The 18,053-nt window shown below is 47.2% G+C and overlaps 3 protein-coding genes across 5 annotated transcripts; 2 read left to right on the forward strand and 1 right to left on the reverse strand.

The window, feature by feature from the left end:
* Positions 1–7,978: 7,978 nt before the first annotated feature.
* On the forward strand, positions 7,979–9,419 carry LOC119366341. The gene has a single exon (XM_037632067.1). The coding sequence runs from the start codon at positions 8,115–8,117 to the stop codon at positions 9,312–9,314; it is 1,200 nt and encodes a 399-aa protein (XP_037487964.1). The 5' UTR covers positions 7,979–8,114; the 3' UTR covers positions 9,315–9,419.
* Positions 9,420–9,553: 134 nt separating this feature from the next.
* On the forward strand, positions 9,554–14,410 carry LOC119366340 (transcription factor MYB106-like). Of its 3 annotated transcripts, XM_037632065.1 has the most exons (6): positions 9,554–10,184; positions 10,764–11,094; positions 11,223–11,298; positions 12,361–12,559; positions 12,648–12,777; positions 13,200–14,410. In XM_037632065.1, the coding sequence occupies exons 2-6, from the start codon at positions 11,039–11,041 to the stop codon at positions 13,999–14,001; spliced, it is 1,263 nt and encodes a 420-aa protein (XP_037487962.1). In that variant the 5' UTR covers positions 9,554–10,184; positions 10,764–11,038; the 3' UTR covers positions 14,002–14,410. The 3 variants fall into 3 exon arrangements, with proteins under 3 accessions (XP_037487962.1, XP_037487960.1, XP_037487963.1); XM_037632063.1 differs by having other exon boundaries at positions 9,554–11,094; XM_037632066.1 differs by lacking the exon at positions 11,223–11,298 and having other exon boundaries at positions 9,554–11,094.
* Positions 14,411–15,470: 1,060 nt separating this feature from the next.
* LOC119366342 lies at positions 15,471–18,047 on the reverse strand. The gene is made up of 2 exons (XM_037632068.1): positions 17,156–18,047; positions 15,471–15,970 (listed from the first exon to the last, which is right to left on the reverse strand). The coding sequence occupies exons 1-2, from the start codon at positions 17,952–17,954 to the stop codon at positions 15,855–15,857; spliced, it is 915 nt and encodes a 304-aa protein (XP_037487965.1). The 5' UTR covers positions 17,955–18,047; the 3' UTR covers positions 15,471–15,854.
* Between the last annotated feature and the right edge of the window lie 6 nt (positions 18,048–18,053).

Genomic DNA, 18,053 nt, shown 5'->3' on the forward strand with positions numbered 1-18,053 from the left:
GAAGGGATCTCTCTATATGATCGCTGCCCATTGATGGATTTGTGCTTAGCGACGTCAGGAACCAGTTTGACAATCTATTAAACGCCGCCGTCAGCCGATCAAGGGACCGGGGTAGAACACATTTTTTAGACCTTGATCTTAACCTAATCTGCGGACCAAGTTTGCAAACCCGTGAATAATCCTTGCAAAAACTAACTTGTACAAAACAGTTTTGATTAGAAAAATATCACCTGATCATCCCATCAATCCGTGATGATCATCCAGCAGGCTCTCAATGAAAGCACCAACGTTGGTATTAAATACGGCATATCTCGTAGTAGGGGTCCTAAGTTAGGCATCTTGGAGTGATGGTAGCATGGACACGGGATTTTACCCAGGTTCGGGCCCTCTTGATGGAGGTAAAATCCTACGTCCTGCTTTTGATTGTATTCATATGGGGTGTAGTACAGAGTACATCTGTCTACCACAAGATTTATCTAATGAATATTAGATTGTCTATTGACTAGCCTGGCCTCGGCTTATATATGCACCGTAGGCCTAGGGTTTAGAAGAGTCCTTGTCTTTGCGCCAAGTCTTGTGGAATCCTTTTTGTATTCGGCATGGGCTGTCCGAACTGGCCCACGAGTGTACCGCCATGGGGGCCCGATCCACCTAGTCGAGAGACGACATAGTGAGTACCTCCTAGTCTAGGACATCGTCGGCCACCCCGATGGGCGCGGCTAACCTTGAACGGCGTGGCGTGCGTGGTGGCGCCGCCGCGGCCGCCGACTCCGGCCTGTACGGAGCTCCTCCATGACATCGCTGGTTCTGCCCAGGAGGCAGCGGCACATCTAGGACCTGTTTGATGAAATGCCTATGCGAAAGTGGAGGTAGAAATAAAAATGAAAAATGAAAAAAAGGAGACGTTGGGTCATTGACATGTGGGACCCATGTCCACCTCGGCGCATTTGTCCACATAGGCATGCCACTTCAGCCCGACAGGTGGGCCCAACTTGTCAGTATCGCTGTTTTCGCGAGTAAATCCGACAATCAGTGCTCTCTGTTATGGATTAGGCACATTTTAGGTGGGTTTTTGTGGCCTGGCTAAAATCTGATACCAAGTTGTTACCCTAGCCCCAAGTGTGATGGTTTTGGGTAAATAACTCACTTCCTACATGTTCATGTCTGCAGGTGAATCCGAGAACATGTTAATTGTTCTAACGTATGTGGATGGGAAGTGCAACATGGATCCATGGGTATGGAGTATAGTGTTCTTCCCAAAGTCACATTTCCAGCATATGAGGAAACAACTTTTCAAGATATCAAGAAGATATGTCAAGGACTTAGACATGAAAATAGCAGTGATCGAAACAACATGGATATCCAGGTCTCGTGCAACATGGAACATGATTTTCAATTAATTCCAGTATACGAGGAAAGAGGATGGAACATGATTCTTGAGAAGACCAGGTCCCGAGAAACATGGCAAGCGATAGAGTTACGTGTTAAGTTCACACCAAATCGAGGTACATTGAGCCAAGTCAGCGGTGGAAGCAACATACCTTGAATTAAAAGGGAAGGGAAAAGGCACGGAAGTGCAATGTGTTCATCATTGCAACAAACCCCATTTTGTGCATCTCTGGATTTTTTTTTTTGAGATCCATGGCAAAAAAGAATTACACCATGGTTGGGACGACCTCGTTCGTCAAAACATCTCTACAATCAGCCGGGACATCAGCTATAAGCAGGAAATCTCCAGATCTACGTGCACTAGAAGCTAGCTCATGGGCCAACTTGTTCAGACCCCTGTTTACAATACTGAACTCCGTGCTTGCAAAGCTTGATGCAATGATCTTCGCATCGATTATAGATGCAAAGAAGGCTGATCTGCATATCTCTTCCATCTGTAGCGCCCGCCCGATTCCCGCACAATCAGTTTCTAGGATCAAAGTACCCTGATGGTAAGTGGCAAATTCAGTCAATCCCATCACCACCGCTGCTGCTTCAGCTTCTTCTACTGAGCTGCACTGGCCCAAATGCCGGCCTACTGATAGCAAGACATGGCCTCTATGATCTCTGGCTACCGCGCCTCCCCACGTGTCCCCTGATTCCACTAGAAACGCGGCGTCCACATTCAGCTTAACTTTGCCGGCTGGGGGAGCCATCCAATGCTTGGGATTAGCACTTGTTGGCAAGCATGCTCTCGCAGGGAACAGAGACTGTTTATTCTTTTCTCCCATCTCAGCAGTTTCGCTTTCCGCCATTAGGAGCTCCTCATGTAGTCTGAGCAAGTATTGGACAGATCTCGAGACAGTATCTTTCCCATCCCCATGTATGGCATTGTTCCTTAAACTCCAGGCTTGCCACAAAATCAACATTACTTTGGTTCTGACCTCCTCAGGTTGGGCGATCAGCAGCAGTTGCAGCCAGTCTACCTCTGTATTTTTGAACTCAGATTCTCTAGGGATTTCCCAAAAGGCTCTCATAGAGTGGCGTAAAGCCAAACTTCTAGTGCATGCGACAATGGCATGGTGCTCGTCTTCCTCATCCCTTCCGCATATTTCACATACACTGTCATCCGCAATAGTCCTTCTGAAGGCATTGTGTTTGGTGGCCAGGGAGTTTGTGGCCACTCTCCAACCAAAAATTTTCACCTTCTCCGGGATCTTTGCTTTCCAGATGGCATCCCATATACTACGGTCACCCGGGTCCCTTGAGGAGCTCGTAGCTTTTTCAGTACCCTTTCCCTTAAGCGAAACTGCAAGTTTGTAGGCACTCCTGACCGTGAATACGCCCGTTTTTTCATAGTGCCAAGCGATACAGTCGTCGAATCCCCCCCGCGGGATTTTTAATTTGCAAATCTCATCCGCATCGAAATAATGGAAAATTTGCTTCACTAGATCAACCTTCCACTCTTTTGTCTGGGGGTCGATCAACTGGTTAACCCACCTGAGTCTTGATCTCTTTATAAATGTTGCCACCTTCAACCCCTCTTTCCTTGGGATCCATTGATCTCTCGTGATTTGAATGTTTCTTCCATCCCCGATTCTCCAGATGAGGCCCTTTTTTAAGAGTTCCAGGCCAAACTCAATTCCCCTCCAAGTGGGTGATGCATCCGACGAGAAGACGGTGTCAAGAAGGTTACCATTGGGATAATACTTGGATTTTAGCACTCTAGCACAGAGACTCTCTGGCTTGTGTAGCAGCCTCCATCCTTGTCTGGCTAGTAGGGCCTGATTAAACAGATGCATATCCCGGAAGCCAATCCCCCCATCACATTTTGGCTTCGTCATGTTCTCCCATGACATCCAGTGGACCTTACGTCTATCATCTTTGTCTCCCCACCAAAAGTCTCTAATTACCTTCTCATAATTGTCGCAAAAACTCTGATTTAGTTTAAAGACCCCCATTACATGTGTGGGCAGGGCTTGCGCCACCGCTTTCACGTTGACCTCTTTGGCCGCTTGGGACATGAACCTCTCATTCCAATTGCTGCATCGCTTCCTAAATCTCTCCATGATCGGTTGAAAATTGCCGTCCTTCATTCTTCCTTCTGGCGTTGGAAGGCCCAAGTATTTACTCTCAAACAAGGATGATCCCACTCCTAGGGTTTCTTTGATCTCCTCTCTTTCCTGGTCAATGCTCGCCTCACTAAATAATAGTGAGCATTTGTTATGACTTAGGAGTTGGCCCGTCGCCTTTTGGAAGGCATTTAGTACCTCTTTCACTTTGGTGGCCTGGGATGTTGTAGCCTTGAAGAAAAGGAGGCTATCATCCGCGAATAGCAGGTTTGATATCCCCGGGCATCCACGACTAATTTTGATTGGTGTGATCCCTCCGTTTCTCACCTCTCTGTCAAGCAAGGTAGCAAGGCTGTCAGCCACAAAGAGAAATAAGTATGGGCTGAGGGGATCACCTTGTCTGAGCCCTCTGGAGGGAGAGAAGGTTTCCAGGAGATCTCCATTACATCTGACAGAAAATCTCACTGTCCTTACGCACGTCATCACCCACTTTGTGAACCTCTCATCAAACCCCAGTTTCTGTAGCACCTTCTCAAGGAAATTCCAGTCAACACGGTCATACGCTTTTGCAAGATCCAGTTTGTACGCGCAGTATGTGTCCCTCTGGTTCTTACTGTGTTGGATCTTATGGAAACATTCAAATGCAATTAACGAATTGTCCGTGATTAGTCTGCCTGGAACGAAAGCACTTTGTGTTTCAGAGATAAGGTCGTCAAGGAAAGGCCGCAACCTATTAACCAGAACCTTGGATATGACTTTGTAGATGACGTTGCACAAACTGATAGGGCGGAAGTCTTTGATGCTTTGAGGGTCATTGTTTTTTGGTATTAGTACTATAGTAGTCTCATTTATTCCTTCCGGCATCACACCATCACTGAAAAAATTCTGTACTCCTCTGATCACATCTCCCTTCAAAGCAGCCCAATTCCTCTGAAAAAATCTCGCCGGAAATCCGTCGGGTCCGGGGGCCTTGAGCGGACCAATCTGAAACAGTGCATCGCCAATTTCAGAATCAGAGACAGGTTTAGTTAATGCATCATTCATATGGTCCTCCACTCTCCGCGGTATGAGCTCAATTACCATCCGAGGATCGACGCCATTATCCTTCTCATACAATCCCTTAAAAAAGCTGTTTATTTCCTTATGTATCTCCTCTGTACTCTCAGCCCAAGATCCATCCCCCTTCTTTAATTTATCAATCTTATTTTTCCTCCTTCTCCAGTTCGCTTTTCTGTGAAAAAAATCAGTGTTTTTATTTCCTTCTCGCAGCCATGATATCCTTGATCTTTGTCTCCACATAACCTCCTCTCTTAAAAGCCATTCATCAAGCTCAGTTTCAGTTTTTCTAATTCTGTCGTCAGTCTCTCTTGAGCGTGGTTGCAGCCTGAGTTTCTGAAGCTTTGTACGCAACGTACTGATGCTATTTTGGACGGAGTTGAACTCTCGTTGGGCCCAGCACCCTAGCACATCTTTCATTGTTTTAAGTTTTTTGGCAATGCCCTTGAGCGAAGGCACGCAGCCACCTTCCATCCATGTGTTGTGGATAGTATGAGTCAAAGATTCAGAGCGCTCCCACATACACTCATATCTGAAAGTTTTATTAATCTTTCTCCATTCTTTCCTCTTTCCAAAACGTAACAGTAAGGGTGCGTGGTCCGATCTCGAGGAACATATATGTTCCACCGTGGCTTCCCCAAAAGCTTTGCACCACTCTGGTGTGGCGACCCCCCTGTCCAGTCTCGCTTTGACGTTTTGGTTCCCTTGCTGTTTATTGTCATATGTCCAAACAGTCCCCTTGAAACCCAGGTCCTGAAGGTTGCATTCTGCAAGGACCCTGCGAAACTCAGCCATGTTCTTTTCAGACCGCTTTGCTCTCGAGACGTGTTCGCTTTGCCACATTGTTTCGTTGAAGTCCCCGATCATGAGCCAAGGTTCAGAGGAATTGTGCCTAATTCTTCTCAAAAGCTCCCACATGTGGTGCCGCTCATGTGGTTTCGGCTCGCCATACACGAACGTACCCCTCCATTGCAAGCTATTGGGACTCAAACGGATTAACACATCAATGTACCTCGGTCCAATAGCGATTTCCTTTATTTCAACACCCTCATCATAGAACAGAGCAATCCCGGCACTCTTTCCTATGCCGGGTTGCACAATACAGTGCCTGAGGCCCAGCCTCCATTTCAGTTTATTAACGTACTCATCGCTTTTCCGAGTCTCTGAAAGAAAAACTAACTTAGGCTTGTGTGTGTGCACTAGGCCCACAAGCTCACGAACTGTACGAGGCTGCCCAATTCCTCGACAGTTCCAGCTGATTAGCGTCATGGCTCCTGGCGGGCGCTTTCAGCAGCACCCACCAGTTGACCGAGAGCCCCGGGCTCGGTTGCTTCCGTACCACCATCATCCCTTGGCTTGTTATCTTCCTCCCCGCTACCTGTACCCTTCTTTTTCTTGCAATGCTCTGCTGAATCTCTTTCTGCACTCCCCTCAGTTTTACCTGTATCATCAGCTTCGCACTCTCCTCTTTTCCCTAGCACAGAGACAGATCCCACCTGTTGGTTCTTGTCCTTCCTGTTGCTGTATTTTCCCTTCCCCACCTGCAGCCTCTGGATGTTCTGCACCTGCACATTTTCCCCGGCCTTCTCAGTTAGTTTGCTAGCGCCCTGCACTTTCACCACTACCTTCGGGACAGCAGCAGTTTCAGTACCCTCCATCACACCAGCAGCACTTAGGTCCTGTTTGTGCGTCGGGACCGGGCCAAAACCCGTGCTCACATCTATGCTAACTTTTGAAATGGTTTAATTGTGCATCTCTGGATTGTAGTACATGTGCTCGTGATTTTGACATGTCACATGTTCCATCTTGTAGTCATGGTAATGCAAGAAACCAACAAGTACTGCCGATGGCCCTTATGATCAGGATGATAATACAGACCCAGATGATGCTTTGATTGGACATGATGATGATGACAATGAGCATGATTTCGATGACGCACCTAGCTAGTGTTCAGATGATGATCCGGAACCATTGGCCATGCACCACAATTGGAGTTGAGTATAAAGAAATGCGCGGGCATTGGCTAGACAATGTTTAATAAATGTGAATCCATCATATAATAAGTTCTCTTTGCAACCAAATACTTGGGCGTCATCAACACAAGAGAACACCGATGTACATGGATGAGAATGCAAGGAAGCCGAATGGGACACCATCCACAACTAACAATAATCAAACAGGTATATAGCTACTGTCGTACTGGTAACTTATATGTAAAATAGCAAAAGCTTGGGAAAATGGGAGCATCCTAATTTTTTTTCATGTCTTCGCTTTAGGCTCATCGTCTGGCCAAGAAAAAACCAAATGTAATCGAGGAAACAAGTTGAGCTAAGGAAAGAACAGATCATTGACAAGAAAGAGGCCGAGTCAAGGGAATAAGTTAAGATAGAGCATTGGGGCTGCCAGTTCAAGGGATTTGGCTCGTAATGAAACACATGACGCTACTAACAATAGCGTCCACCCCTGGACGTCTTTAGCAACAGCGGCCGGACCTGGACGCTATTAATCGCAGCGTCCTTTCTACTTTCACAATTTCCAGCTGCCCAGCTGCCCTTTATCAGTTCCGTTAGAGGATTCTTATTTATTATTAATAAGAAAACCGGGTCAACGTTGGTTTTTTCTTTGTGAAAATTTATATACTAATGCGCAAGTAAGTCAAGTTTAATCTAACAATACATTTGAACTATTTTGACTTTTTTGTTTACTTATTTTTTTAAAAATCTTCATATAGGGTGTATATATATTACATACAGAAGCCAAAGGGTATTTCCCATACTCCTCCCCACTAATAGGGCATGTACAATGCCCGGCGCTTGCCTAGGCGATTATAGACTAGAAGAAAATAGTGTTAAATAAAAGAATATCTAAGCACCCATGTCTTCCAACGCGAGATGTTTCATTAGAAGGGATGGGAGTTTAAGTGGGAGGGAAATAGCAGTTGAGGAAGCCAATTTCCACCTATTTCTTCTCAATGGTACCTTGTTAATTCGTGAGCAAAGTTTTATCCCATGCTAATTCTCATCATATACTCCCTCCGTATTTTAAGTCTGCATATAAGATTTGGTCAAAGTCAAACTTTATAAAGTTTGGCCAACTTTATAGGAAAAAATATCAACATTTGCAATACTAAACTTGTATGGTATGAAAATTAATTTCATGATGCATCTAAAAATATCGATTTCATATTTGTGAATCTTGATACTTTTTTCTATAAATTTAGTTAAAGTTAACAAAGTTTGACTTTGACCAAATTTTATATGCAGACTAAAAAGAAACGGAGGGAGTACCAAACAAGGGAATGAGAGTAAAATCTACTTCCCATGACTACTCCCTCCTTTTTTTTCAACATCAGTACAGACACAAAACACTCATATACACGCGCATATACTCACTTCTAAGAACGCACACACACTCTACATTTATGAGCACCTCCGAAAAACTGAGCCGGCATATCATTTTGAAATTTACAAAGTCACCGTAGGCGCTCGTGGATGACTACTCCCTCCATGAACACTCTTGTGCAAACTCGTGTTTACCAAACAGGCTGTGAATTTCGTGATGTTTCTTTCTGTCATCCGGCCGTTGGATATTTCGCCGCACATCCAAATCCCCGGCTCCGCCGCCGTCACGCTCGCGCTCTCACCCGGCGGCGCCATGCTCCTCGCCAACCTCCTCCCGCCGCCGCGCTGCCCGCTGGCCTCCCGCACCCGCTGCCAGGCCCCGGCCCGCCACCACCAGCCCGCCGCCTCCTCCTCCCGCGGCCTCCTCCTCCGCGGCGCGGGCTCCCCCGTCGTCAAGCGCCTGCCCGCCGGCGACTGGCTCCTCTGGTACCACTCCGACACGCGCATCTCCCTCGCCACCTCCCCCGACGGCCTGCGCTGGAGCGCGCCCGTGGCGCCCGACCCGCTGCTGCCCTCCGCCGACTGGTGGGTCTTCGACACCGCCGCCGTCCGCCCGGGCGACGTGCTCGTCATCTCCGGCCCCGACGCGCCGGCGTCGTCCCGCCGCCCCCCGCCCTCCTCCTCCTCCGCCGTGTACTGGCTCTACTACACCGGCTCCAACGACGCGCGCCTCGCGTCGTCCCCGTTCCCCGCCGCGGACGTCGCCGCGCTGCCCGGCCTCGCCATCAGCCAGGACGGCCGCCACTGGGCGCGCATCGAGGGGGCCCACCACACCGGCGCGCTGCTCGGGGTCGGGGAGGACCACCCCCAGGGCTGGGAGAAGCGCTGCGCGGCGGCCCCCAAGGTGGTGATGCACGCCGACGGGGACCTCCGGATGTACTACCACTCGTTCGACGAAATGTCCCAGAGGCACGCGGTCGGGGTGGCCAGGTCCAGGGACGGCATCCGGTGGGAGAGGGTGGGGAAGGTGCTCGAGGGAGGCGGGCCTGGATCGTTCGATGAAGGCGGTGTGCGGCAGGGGCATGTCGTCCGTGACCGCGCCGCCGGTCGGTACATGATGGCGTACGAGGGTTTGGACGGCAATGGCGGGGTGAGCATTGGGTTGGCCGTGTCGGAGGACGGGCTGCGAGGCTGGAGGCGGTGCAGTGAATCACCAGCGCTGCGCCCGTCGGAGGATGATGATGAGTGGGACGTCGCTGGGGTCGGCGCCCCGTGCCTGGTGCAAATGGATGGGCCGTATGATTGGAGACTCTATTACATGGGCGTAGGGAAGGATGGTGAGGCTGCTATCGGGATGGCATATTCAGAGGGTCAGGGTCTTCCGAGGTTCAACAAGTGTGATGCTCTTCTCATGTAAGGTGAGCTGTGTTGTGTATGTTTCAGGGAATGTACTTTGATGAGGAGCTTCTGCATGGCTCATTTGACAATGCTGATCAAGTTATCATGATAAAATTTGATGTTAGTTTTACTTAGCGTCTTCATTCAACCTGCTTTGGTGCTTTGTAACACCAATGTATTTGCACCTCTTTCAATTTCCTAACATTGCTATCCCCCACATCCGTGATCTGTCAGAGCACGTTAGAGAAGCAATGGTGTTTGGCAAAATGGTTATGGTATGCTTAGGTCTGAACTGTCACTGAGACCAGATGGAACCTCTGGACCCTGATCGCATATTCTGCCTAATAAATTTTTACTGTCAGTTGTTTGAAAAGGTTTTACCGCCATATTAGTTAGCTAGAGCACATCTTCATAATCACAGGTGGATCTAGACTTATACTAGTATGTAGGGTGCATATGTGTAGCAGTGTGAAAGTGTGGATCTTTGCGCAACATTTCATAGGGTCTGTTCCTGTCATTTACAATTTGTTGTGCTTTTATTTATGTTCTTCTACTTAGTTTTTGCTAATTCTATTGCACTCATTGCATAGCTGGTGGCTTTTATGTTGTCCGGAACCTTCCAGCTTACAATAAAATCAACTTGTGCATATCATGCTAACGTTGTATCATGCGCAAGTGGCAGGGGTTAAAGTACGCACAAATTTCCACGAGTTCTTGTCTGTTGTTGCTACTACCATCTAATACTGGTTGTTGGTTCAGTATGACGCACACAAGTTGGTATTGGTCCATCGGCTTCTCTAGTCTAGATTACAATAGTCATAACAGCTGCCCTATTTACTAACATGACAGGACACCAGCGTCAGTTCTCACTAATCAATTGTTCCTCCAGGTATGCATATCACTTTTTCACAACTTACATATTACAGTAGAAGAGGTTATGGATAATGATATTCTGCAAATAAGATGTCTGCTGAAAAAGTGACTGTTTTGTAAGGACCTTTATGCACAGTCATATCAAGGTTATGCATAATATCATGGCAGTCTGTCTGAGAGTAGATTTTTAAGTGCCTTATGTGCCATCCGTACTAATATCCTGCAGTGCATGTCTTTATAATAGATGTATTTGAGAAGAGGTATTTGCATTGGAATCACATGTACTTTTCCAAACCCATAGGATTACTATATTTTGAAAAATCACTTTATCTGTATGGTTGCAAATCTACTAGTTGTAGTTATTGTTGGTATGTAATCCTGTGCTGGAAATTTCAACAGTCCAGGACCCTCTAAATTTAATGAAAATAATTTCCACCTATGCCTGCAATCTTTAAGCTGATTGCAAATTAATGCCACCTATCAAATCGCCATAGCTTCAAAGAAGCAGACTAGCAGTGTCTGATTTCATGATTTGTGTTATTTAGCAATTTCATCGTGATAACAGTTGTTAATTGGCCTTTATTTGAAACTGCAGTTAAATCTCTAGCTATATGCCACTGAAACAATGTGAACTTATTCATTGTTCCATTGACAAGTTTGGTTCAGGCCAACATGTTAGTCAGACAGTGAGTGACACAGAAGGGACGCGGTAAACAACAGCTTCCCAGCAGATCGTCCAAGCTTTCCTTCACAGGAAGCAACCAAGGTGATAAACAAGATGGTACAATCTTCCACTGGCACGAGAGGTTGATCTGGTCTGAAAAGCCATGTGCAGATGGAAGAACCTGTACCACAATCTTGAATAATGCAATGTTACATAGTTATTTCGATGGGGTCATGGATGTCCTTAGTTCCTTCGCAGTGAGGTAAGTGTTTCATCCCTGACCTGTCTCCAGTTAGTTTGTTCACATGTTCTCTATTCTAACACAGTGCAACTGTGCTGTTATATACACAAATAATGTCTTTAAGATGTCATAATGCTTATTTTTCTTAGGCTGAATAATGCTTCTTGTCATGAAATAGTTCCGGTATCCTTCTTCCCGCCCTCTCTTTGCAGTACTTCAGTTGAGGTACTCCCACATCATACTCATACACTGGGAATGTATTTTTAGGTTGAGACTGCATGTTATCCTGTCTACTTCTCTAGAGTGGATAGTGCAACTCTTATATCCATGTCTTATATGTGTGCAGTATTACGTTTATTGATCATTTTGTGTTCTTCCCATTTTCCCACACTATTCAGTAAGTGTTTCCTTACACAGAACTGCAAGTAAAGCTACTCATGTAGTTTGATGTTGACCATTCACTGCCCTAATGGTCCCATATCATACTAACACACGTTTATCCAGGTGTCATCTTTTTTACCTTTTCAACTGTAAGGCTTCCAGTATCTTCCTGCATCTCACAAAAGCATTAATTTTTCTAGTTCATTAGTTTATTCTCGCTTCAAGTTTTTTTTTTTGCGTGGAATAAATTCAAAAAAAGAAGTTTGGCATTGGTGCCATTACTGAAAGCAACTTCAAATCCATGGAGAGCTTCACCAGTAAAAAACGGCGTTTGCTAAAGAAACAAACCCTCCATCTACAGCTGTACACCAAACAGTTCATTCTGAGATATTATAATGAAATCCTTAATTCCAAGCATTGGTAGACAATGCATGTTAACAAGCCTATGTTTTGTACTGGACTGCCAGAATGGCTGTACCAAATGGGTTGCTCCTCTAAGAGGACTCGTCCCAAAATGAAGCAACATACGTAACGAACATTGACCCTCAATAACTTCAGGCAAAAAGAAAATTACCTTACGGTCTCACCAACCTAGACTTGGTGTCATAGTAGAGGGGTCCAATCACCGCTTGGAGTTATAGCAGCTTTTATTTCGAGGGCCATAGCCGTGGACCTGAATGCTAAACTCATACTCAACTGAAAGTCACTTGCTTGTTACTCTTACATTCAGTTGATCGGTGAGGAGCTGTACATCTTCTTGCACCCAGTAACCTGCGCCAAAACCAAACGGTCAAAAGGGCATTTATGTCATGATGATAAGGCGTGGAAAGTTCAGTTTTCATACCTTCATATCGTGCTAATGATGTATAGCTCTAACTTGCCCTCTCCTGCTGCTGCTCTATTTAGCTCCTCTGCACTCAGCTGTCAGCTCCTGGCTTCCGAAAGGCAGCAGCATATTACGGGCCTACTCCAATGGGGCGATCGCTATGCTGTGACAAGGTCGGCCTAAAGAAAGGTCCATGGACGCCGGAGGAGGACGAGAAGCTTCTTGCCCACATCGAGGAGCATGGGCACGGGAGCTGGCGTGCATTGCCCTCCAAGGCCGGTGAGTCTACAAAAGCTTGAATTTCATCCGGTTGCTGAGGATCAAAGGCGTCTACGGGGTTGGTGAGGGTTCGACCAACATCTTGCAGGTTTGCAGAGGTGCGGCAAGAGCTGCAGACTGAGATGGACCAACTACCTGCGGCCGGACATCAAGAGGGGCAAGTTCAGCTTGCAGGAAGAACAGACCATCATCCAGCTTCATGCTCTTCTCGGCAACAGGTGTGTAGTTGTTTTCACGTATAGTTTTTTTTTACTCGGATTATTACAGCACAGTTACCAACTTAAGCTCCCTTCAGAGTAGTACAGATCCTTCTGTTGCCGCGTCATCAATGTCTTACCTGCATCCTTTTTCAGGGCTAAGATCAAGTGCAGAGTCTCTGACCTTGTAATTGCTTGAAAAAAAATTCCATGTATATGCATTCCACTCCTACCACATCTGAAAGCAAAATAGAAGACGAATAATTTGTAGTGTTGAATGCACCAAAATGTCAGCGTTTTCATTCTGTATATTCAGAATCCTCCTGATTTTTTGCACTTCCAGAATAAAGAATTTTGGCTGGCATTGTCTTTTTTATGTTGTCCAGCAATAATAATGCATGAGTATGATCAGCTCTTAAGCTTTGCTTCCTGGGACTGTTCAGGTGGTCTGCCATCGCGACGCACCTGTCGAGGCGCACCGACAACGAGATCAAGAACTACTGGAACACCCACCTCAAGAAGAGGCTGGCCAAGATGGGGATCGACCCCGTCACCCACAAGGCCGCCAGCGGAGCTCCCGTGGGCACCGCAGACGACGTCAGATCAGCCAAGGCCGCGGCGAGCCTGAGCCACATGGCCCAGTGGGAGAGCGCCCGGCTCGAGGCCGAGGGGCGCCTGGCTCGAGAATCCACGATGCGCGCAGCAGCCTCCAGGCCAACCTCAGTCCCTCTGCACCCAATAAACCTGCCAGAGCCTGCCGCCTCCCCGTGCCTCGGCCTGCTGCAGCCATGGCAGGGCGCCGCGAAGCTCGACCTGGAGTCACCCACCTCCACGCTGACGTTCATCGGTAACAATAACAGCGTCAGCCTTGGGATATCCGAGAGCGACCCCACGACGTGGAGGTTGAGAGGCGATGATCCGGAGCGCGAAGAGGACAGTGCGCGCAGGTTCCTCCGCCAGCAGCAGATGCAAGGGCTGGAAGGCGCGGAGAGGGGAGACGAGCACATCATTGGCTGCGGTGAGGAGCCGTGGTTCCAAGAAACCGTTGGCGTCGGGGCCGGCCTCACAGACGTGCTGCTCGCTGGATCTGGTGTCGGTGCGCACGGTGCACTGGAGTGCTGGGGCGAGTCCGGCAATGGCCAGGCCGAGCACGGCGGCCTGGTCTCGGGCGACGGAGAGAGCAGCAGCAGCTACTGGAGCGGCATCCTCGGCATGGTGGTCAGCTCGGAGCCGCCATTTCTCTAGGGCGGGGCGGGGCGGGGTCCCTCCCTTCTAGGCTGCACATTTTCCTCCTTCTTCTTCGGTCAGAACTTGCGCCAAAATCCACTGAATCGTCTGCTGTGACTGTGAGGATGCAGTAAATAAACTCTGTATTACGGAGTAAGTAAAAAAGGATCAAGACGAGTGCGTGTTGAACAATAAGTCATGCAGGACCGACGACAGTGTAGTTAATGGCGCACGGACTTTACAGTTGGTTGGTTGGTTGAATGCCCGAGCTGCCGTGTTTCCCTTTGCCTTGATCCGGATCAAAACCCAGAATGATTGACCGGTACTGCTCATGCTCAGATCGAAGCTTCGGTCCCCGTCAGAGACCTGCCTGGCTGCTGTGGACCTTTGTTTTGGCATAAATGAGGGAATTTTCACAGTGATTCAACCCTGAGATCTAGGACCGTTCAGTAAAGGTAAACGTCTTTACTCCATTTGGTTACAAGTGTGCTGAAATTGAAGCAATTGACACCGAAACCGTCAACACAAGATAATAGCACTACTAATTTACAGTTCCAGCAGCAGACCATTGGTTAAAACCTAATGGACATGTATCAGATCATTGCAGTCTACTCCCTCCAAAATAGATGACCCAACTTTGTACTAACTTTAGTACAAAGTTGGGTCATCTACTCTAAAACGGAGGGACTAGCTTTTAAAAGAGAAAAGATAAAGGAGTTTTACGGTAATTCAACACTGTTCAGTAAAGCCGAAATCCAGTTTGAGTTTTTACTCCATTTGGATACAAATGTGCTGAAAACCATCAATACTAGTAGAAGATAACAGTACCCCTAATTTACAGTTACTCCGTTTAAGGTAACAACAATAGCTGCTGCACTTCATTCTCTTATTTCATTTTGAACCGCGCCCTCTTCAGTTTTTACACATACTCCACATGCTACTGATACAAACCATATTTGCCCCCCAAAGTTTACAGGTGTGCTTGCTCTGTTATATGCGGTATAAATGATATCCAGTTTTTTTTTTTTTTTGGAACTTTCTAGCATCCCAGCCCTAATGGCAGACCCAGAGCGCTGATAACACGAGGCTGGGAATCATCCTGCCTGCAACTCATTCTCTCTTCTGAATTTCCTGTGGCATGACTTGTACCACTTGATGTCACAAATAAAAAATGAATCCAGCTTTGGAGTTGCTATGTACTCATTGGCATATTGGATGAACTTCATGTTACTGCCGTCGGTTACTTCCCAACATCAAGTTCAGTCCCGCCTTCTGTGCATTGGGGATTTCACAGTTTATGAAGAAAGCAAGTAAAGGTTTACAGAAAAAATATATCAATGTTCACAATATCACATCAAGGTATCATTAGATCCATCATGGAATAGTATTCTTTTCTCATACTGTATTTATCTGCTATAGTAGATGTTGATATTTTTCAACATTACAAATTCGGTCAAAACTGTAAAGACAAAACTAATATGCGAAGTAAAAAAGATCAGAGGGAGTACTAATTCACTGTCGACCAGTCATCAAGCAACAGTTGCACAGGACGGCAAGAGCAAACAGGGTACAACGGTGAAAGCTCCACAGTCCCAACTGCTAATCTTGCTCATTTACCTTACCTGACTCTTAACCAGTGAGTGAGTGACCAACAGTTGCACAAACCAAGAGACCAGCACCGCACATCAGGCAAATGAATGAACTTACAAAAGGATCTGAGACCAGCTATCACAATCAAGGGAAGCAGCCCCTCCAGCTGAAGGACTTGCTGCCCTTGGCCGCTGTCGTCCTCCTCGACACCCTGGTACTGGCAGGCCCCTCGTCTCCTTGCACGCCCTCTCGAGCTACGCCACCCGCGACGAACAAGGAGTTTAGAGCTGGGCGGCCGCTGCGAGGACGTGCACTTCCGCGCCTCCAGGGTCGGCTTCTTGTAGTTCAGGCACCCGCACAGCGCCCCCCTCTCCCCGGACGTCAGCGTGGGGTGTGGCTGCATTGCACAAGCTCACACCGTTACATTCACACAAGCTAGTTAATGCTAATTTTCACTTGTCTGACAGTTTCACTTAAAGTTGCACTCTACCAAGGCTGAAATCACTCTATTTTATGGTGTGCAACTATTAGTCTTTAGGTTATACTCCCTATGTCCCAAAATATAAGAACATTTTTAACACTACACTAGTGTAAAAAACGTTCTTATATTATGGGACGGAGGGAGTATATTATAAATGAAGTGCCCTTGAGATTTTAATGGTTCTATGTTGATTGAAAAATAGTAGTAATGTGATCAAGGTTTAATGAAATTGCAAGTAACTTATGAATTGAGAACCCGGTAGCAAATCCAGCAATTTTGTACTCACAAAATTCAACCAAGTTCTGTAAGCATTTTTCTCTTAATGGTACTCCCTCCGTAAAGAAATATAAGAGCGTCTAGATCACTAAAGTAGTGATAGAACACTCTTATATTTCTTTACAGAGGGAGTACTAGCTAAAGCAGTTAAGCTCAATCATGCTTCAAAGGAAGGGCAACCAAGGGCAAAATGTGTAGTACTCCAATTTGTGTGTTTCCCATGCTTCAAAGGAAGGCTGCGCATGAGAAAGAAATTAAAGAAGGAAGCACATACAAAAAGGAGAGGGAAAAAACATTTGCACATAGAAAGCACCAATGGCAATCCGGTAGAAGGTTCCCAGGTTCCATTGCAACAGTAGGCTAAACAAAGGAGATATCTTGGTTGTACAATTATCAGAGTTCAATACCAAAGAGGATCAACTCGAATGACTAATGGCAGCATGAATCACAAAAGTGCACTGCCAGCAGGGGAAGGTGCAAAAAGGGTTACATCTACGTGCAGGCAAACAAAGTTGGGTTTTTGACAGAAAGTACTGATGTAAATCACTACGGGTGAATTCGTTTTCTGTGCGGAACCTTAGTAACTTACTATAGATGAAATAAAGTGCCCCAACGTGCGGAGCTACAACTCAAGATTAGATGTCATGAAGAGGAGATAAACATAGGCGTGAACTGAAAACAATTGGGATTTCTAAGGAAAAGAGGTATTATTTTGCAGACAAATATTTTGTTTAGGGGAGATAAATATTGTGACCATTTGAACTGTAAGCTGTGTGGTAGTGATATGAAGGGAAGGAGATTTCTGGCATTCAACAGAAAGCTTACCACTTGACACTGTCGGTGCCGATAATAACGACGGTGGAAAGTTGCAATATACATGAGACGGTTTGGGCAATGAAGCAGAACCACACACCCTCTCAAACTGGAATGTGTCGACGCCCCGCGTGTAACAACCTCGCCTGATCGACGAGCTTCCGACATGATATAGGAGCAGGTGCCTCCCCACTGCGCCCGTGAGCAAGGACCCAGAAGGCAGCGAGATTGTCTCATTCTCCATCTGCCACTGCCACTGGGTGGAAATCCCACCGTTGTTTCGCCAAACCGTAAAACTACGGCGAGCTGTGTTGGGTGTAGGCACAAACATCCGAATCGTGCCTTGGCCTGCCTCCGCGATGGCCACATCATCGCTCGGAGCTCTGGCACAGGGTGGGTGGACGGCCATGGAGAACTCCATCCTCTGAATGTCAAGCACCAGCAATTTTTCACCTGAAATCCAGTAGAAGCAGCCATGGGCGTAATGGCGCGACCTGAAGTGAACCATCCATGTGAAATCCGGTAGAGGCAACGACACGCTCCGAGTCAGGGCTCGCCATTGCCCTGTGCGCGAAGAGAAGACGACGGCCATCTGCTTAGCTTGGAGCAGCGCCACCCAGATCACCCTGAATGACGTCTCATCCGTGGCCGTAGCAGCTTCCTCCTCGTCGTCGTAGCCGGGAGGGACGAGGAAGGTCTCGGCGAAGCTCTGCCCATATATCATGAGGTGGTCCGCAACCGGAGCGGCCATGTCGTCGGGGATTGGGGGGAGCAGGATATACTGCCGGTGCAGGGGGTCGCACACCACCATCTCTTTGAAGAGGGCATCCAACCCATCACCGGAGTCGTGGCGGCGGGGTCTGTCGAGGAGGACGCGGCCGTCGCGGACTTCCCGCACGGACCAGTCCCG

The sequence above is a fragment of the Triticum dicoccoides genome, chromosome 2B (assembly GCF_002162155.2).
Source record: "Triticum dicoccoides isolate Atlit2015 ecotype Zavitan chromosome 2B, WEW_v2.0, whole genome shotgun sequence".
Classification (NCBI taxonomy): domain Eukaryota; kingdom Viridiplantae; phylum Streptophyta; class Magnoliopsida; order Poales; family Poaceae; genus Triticum; species Triticum dicoccoides.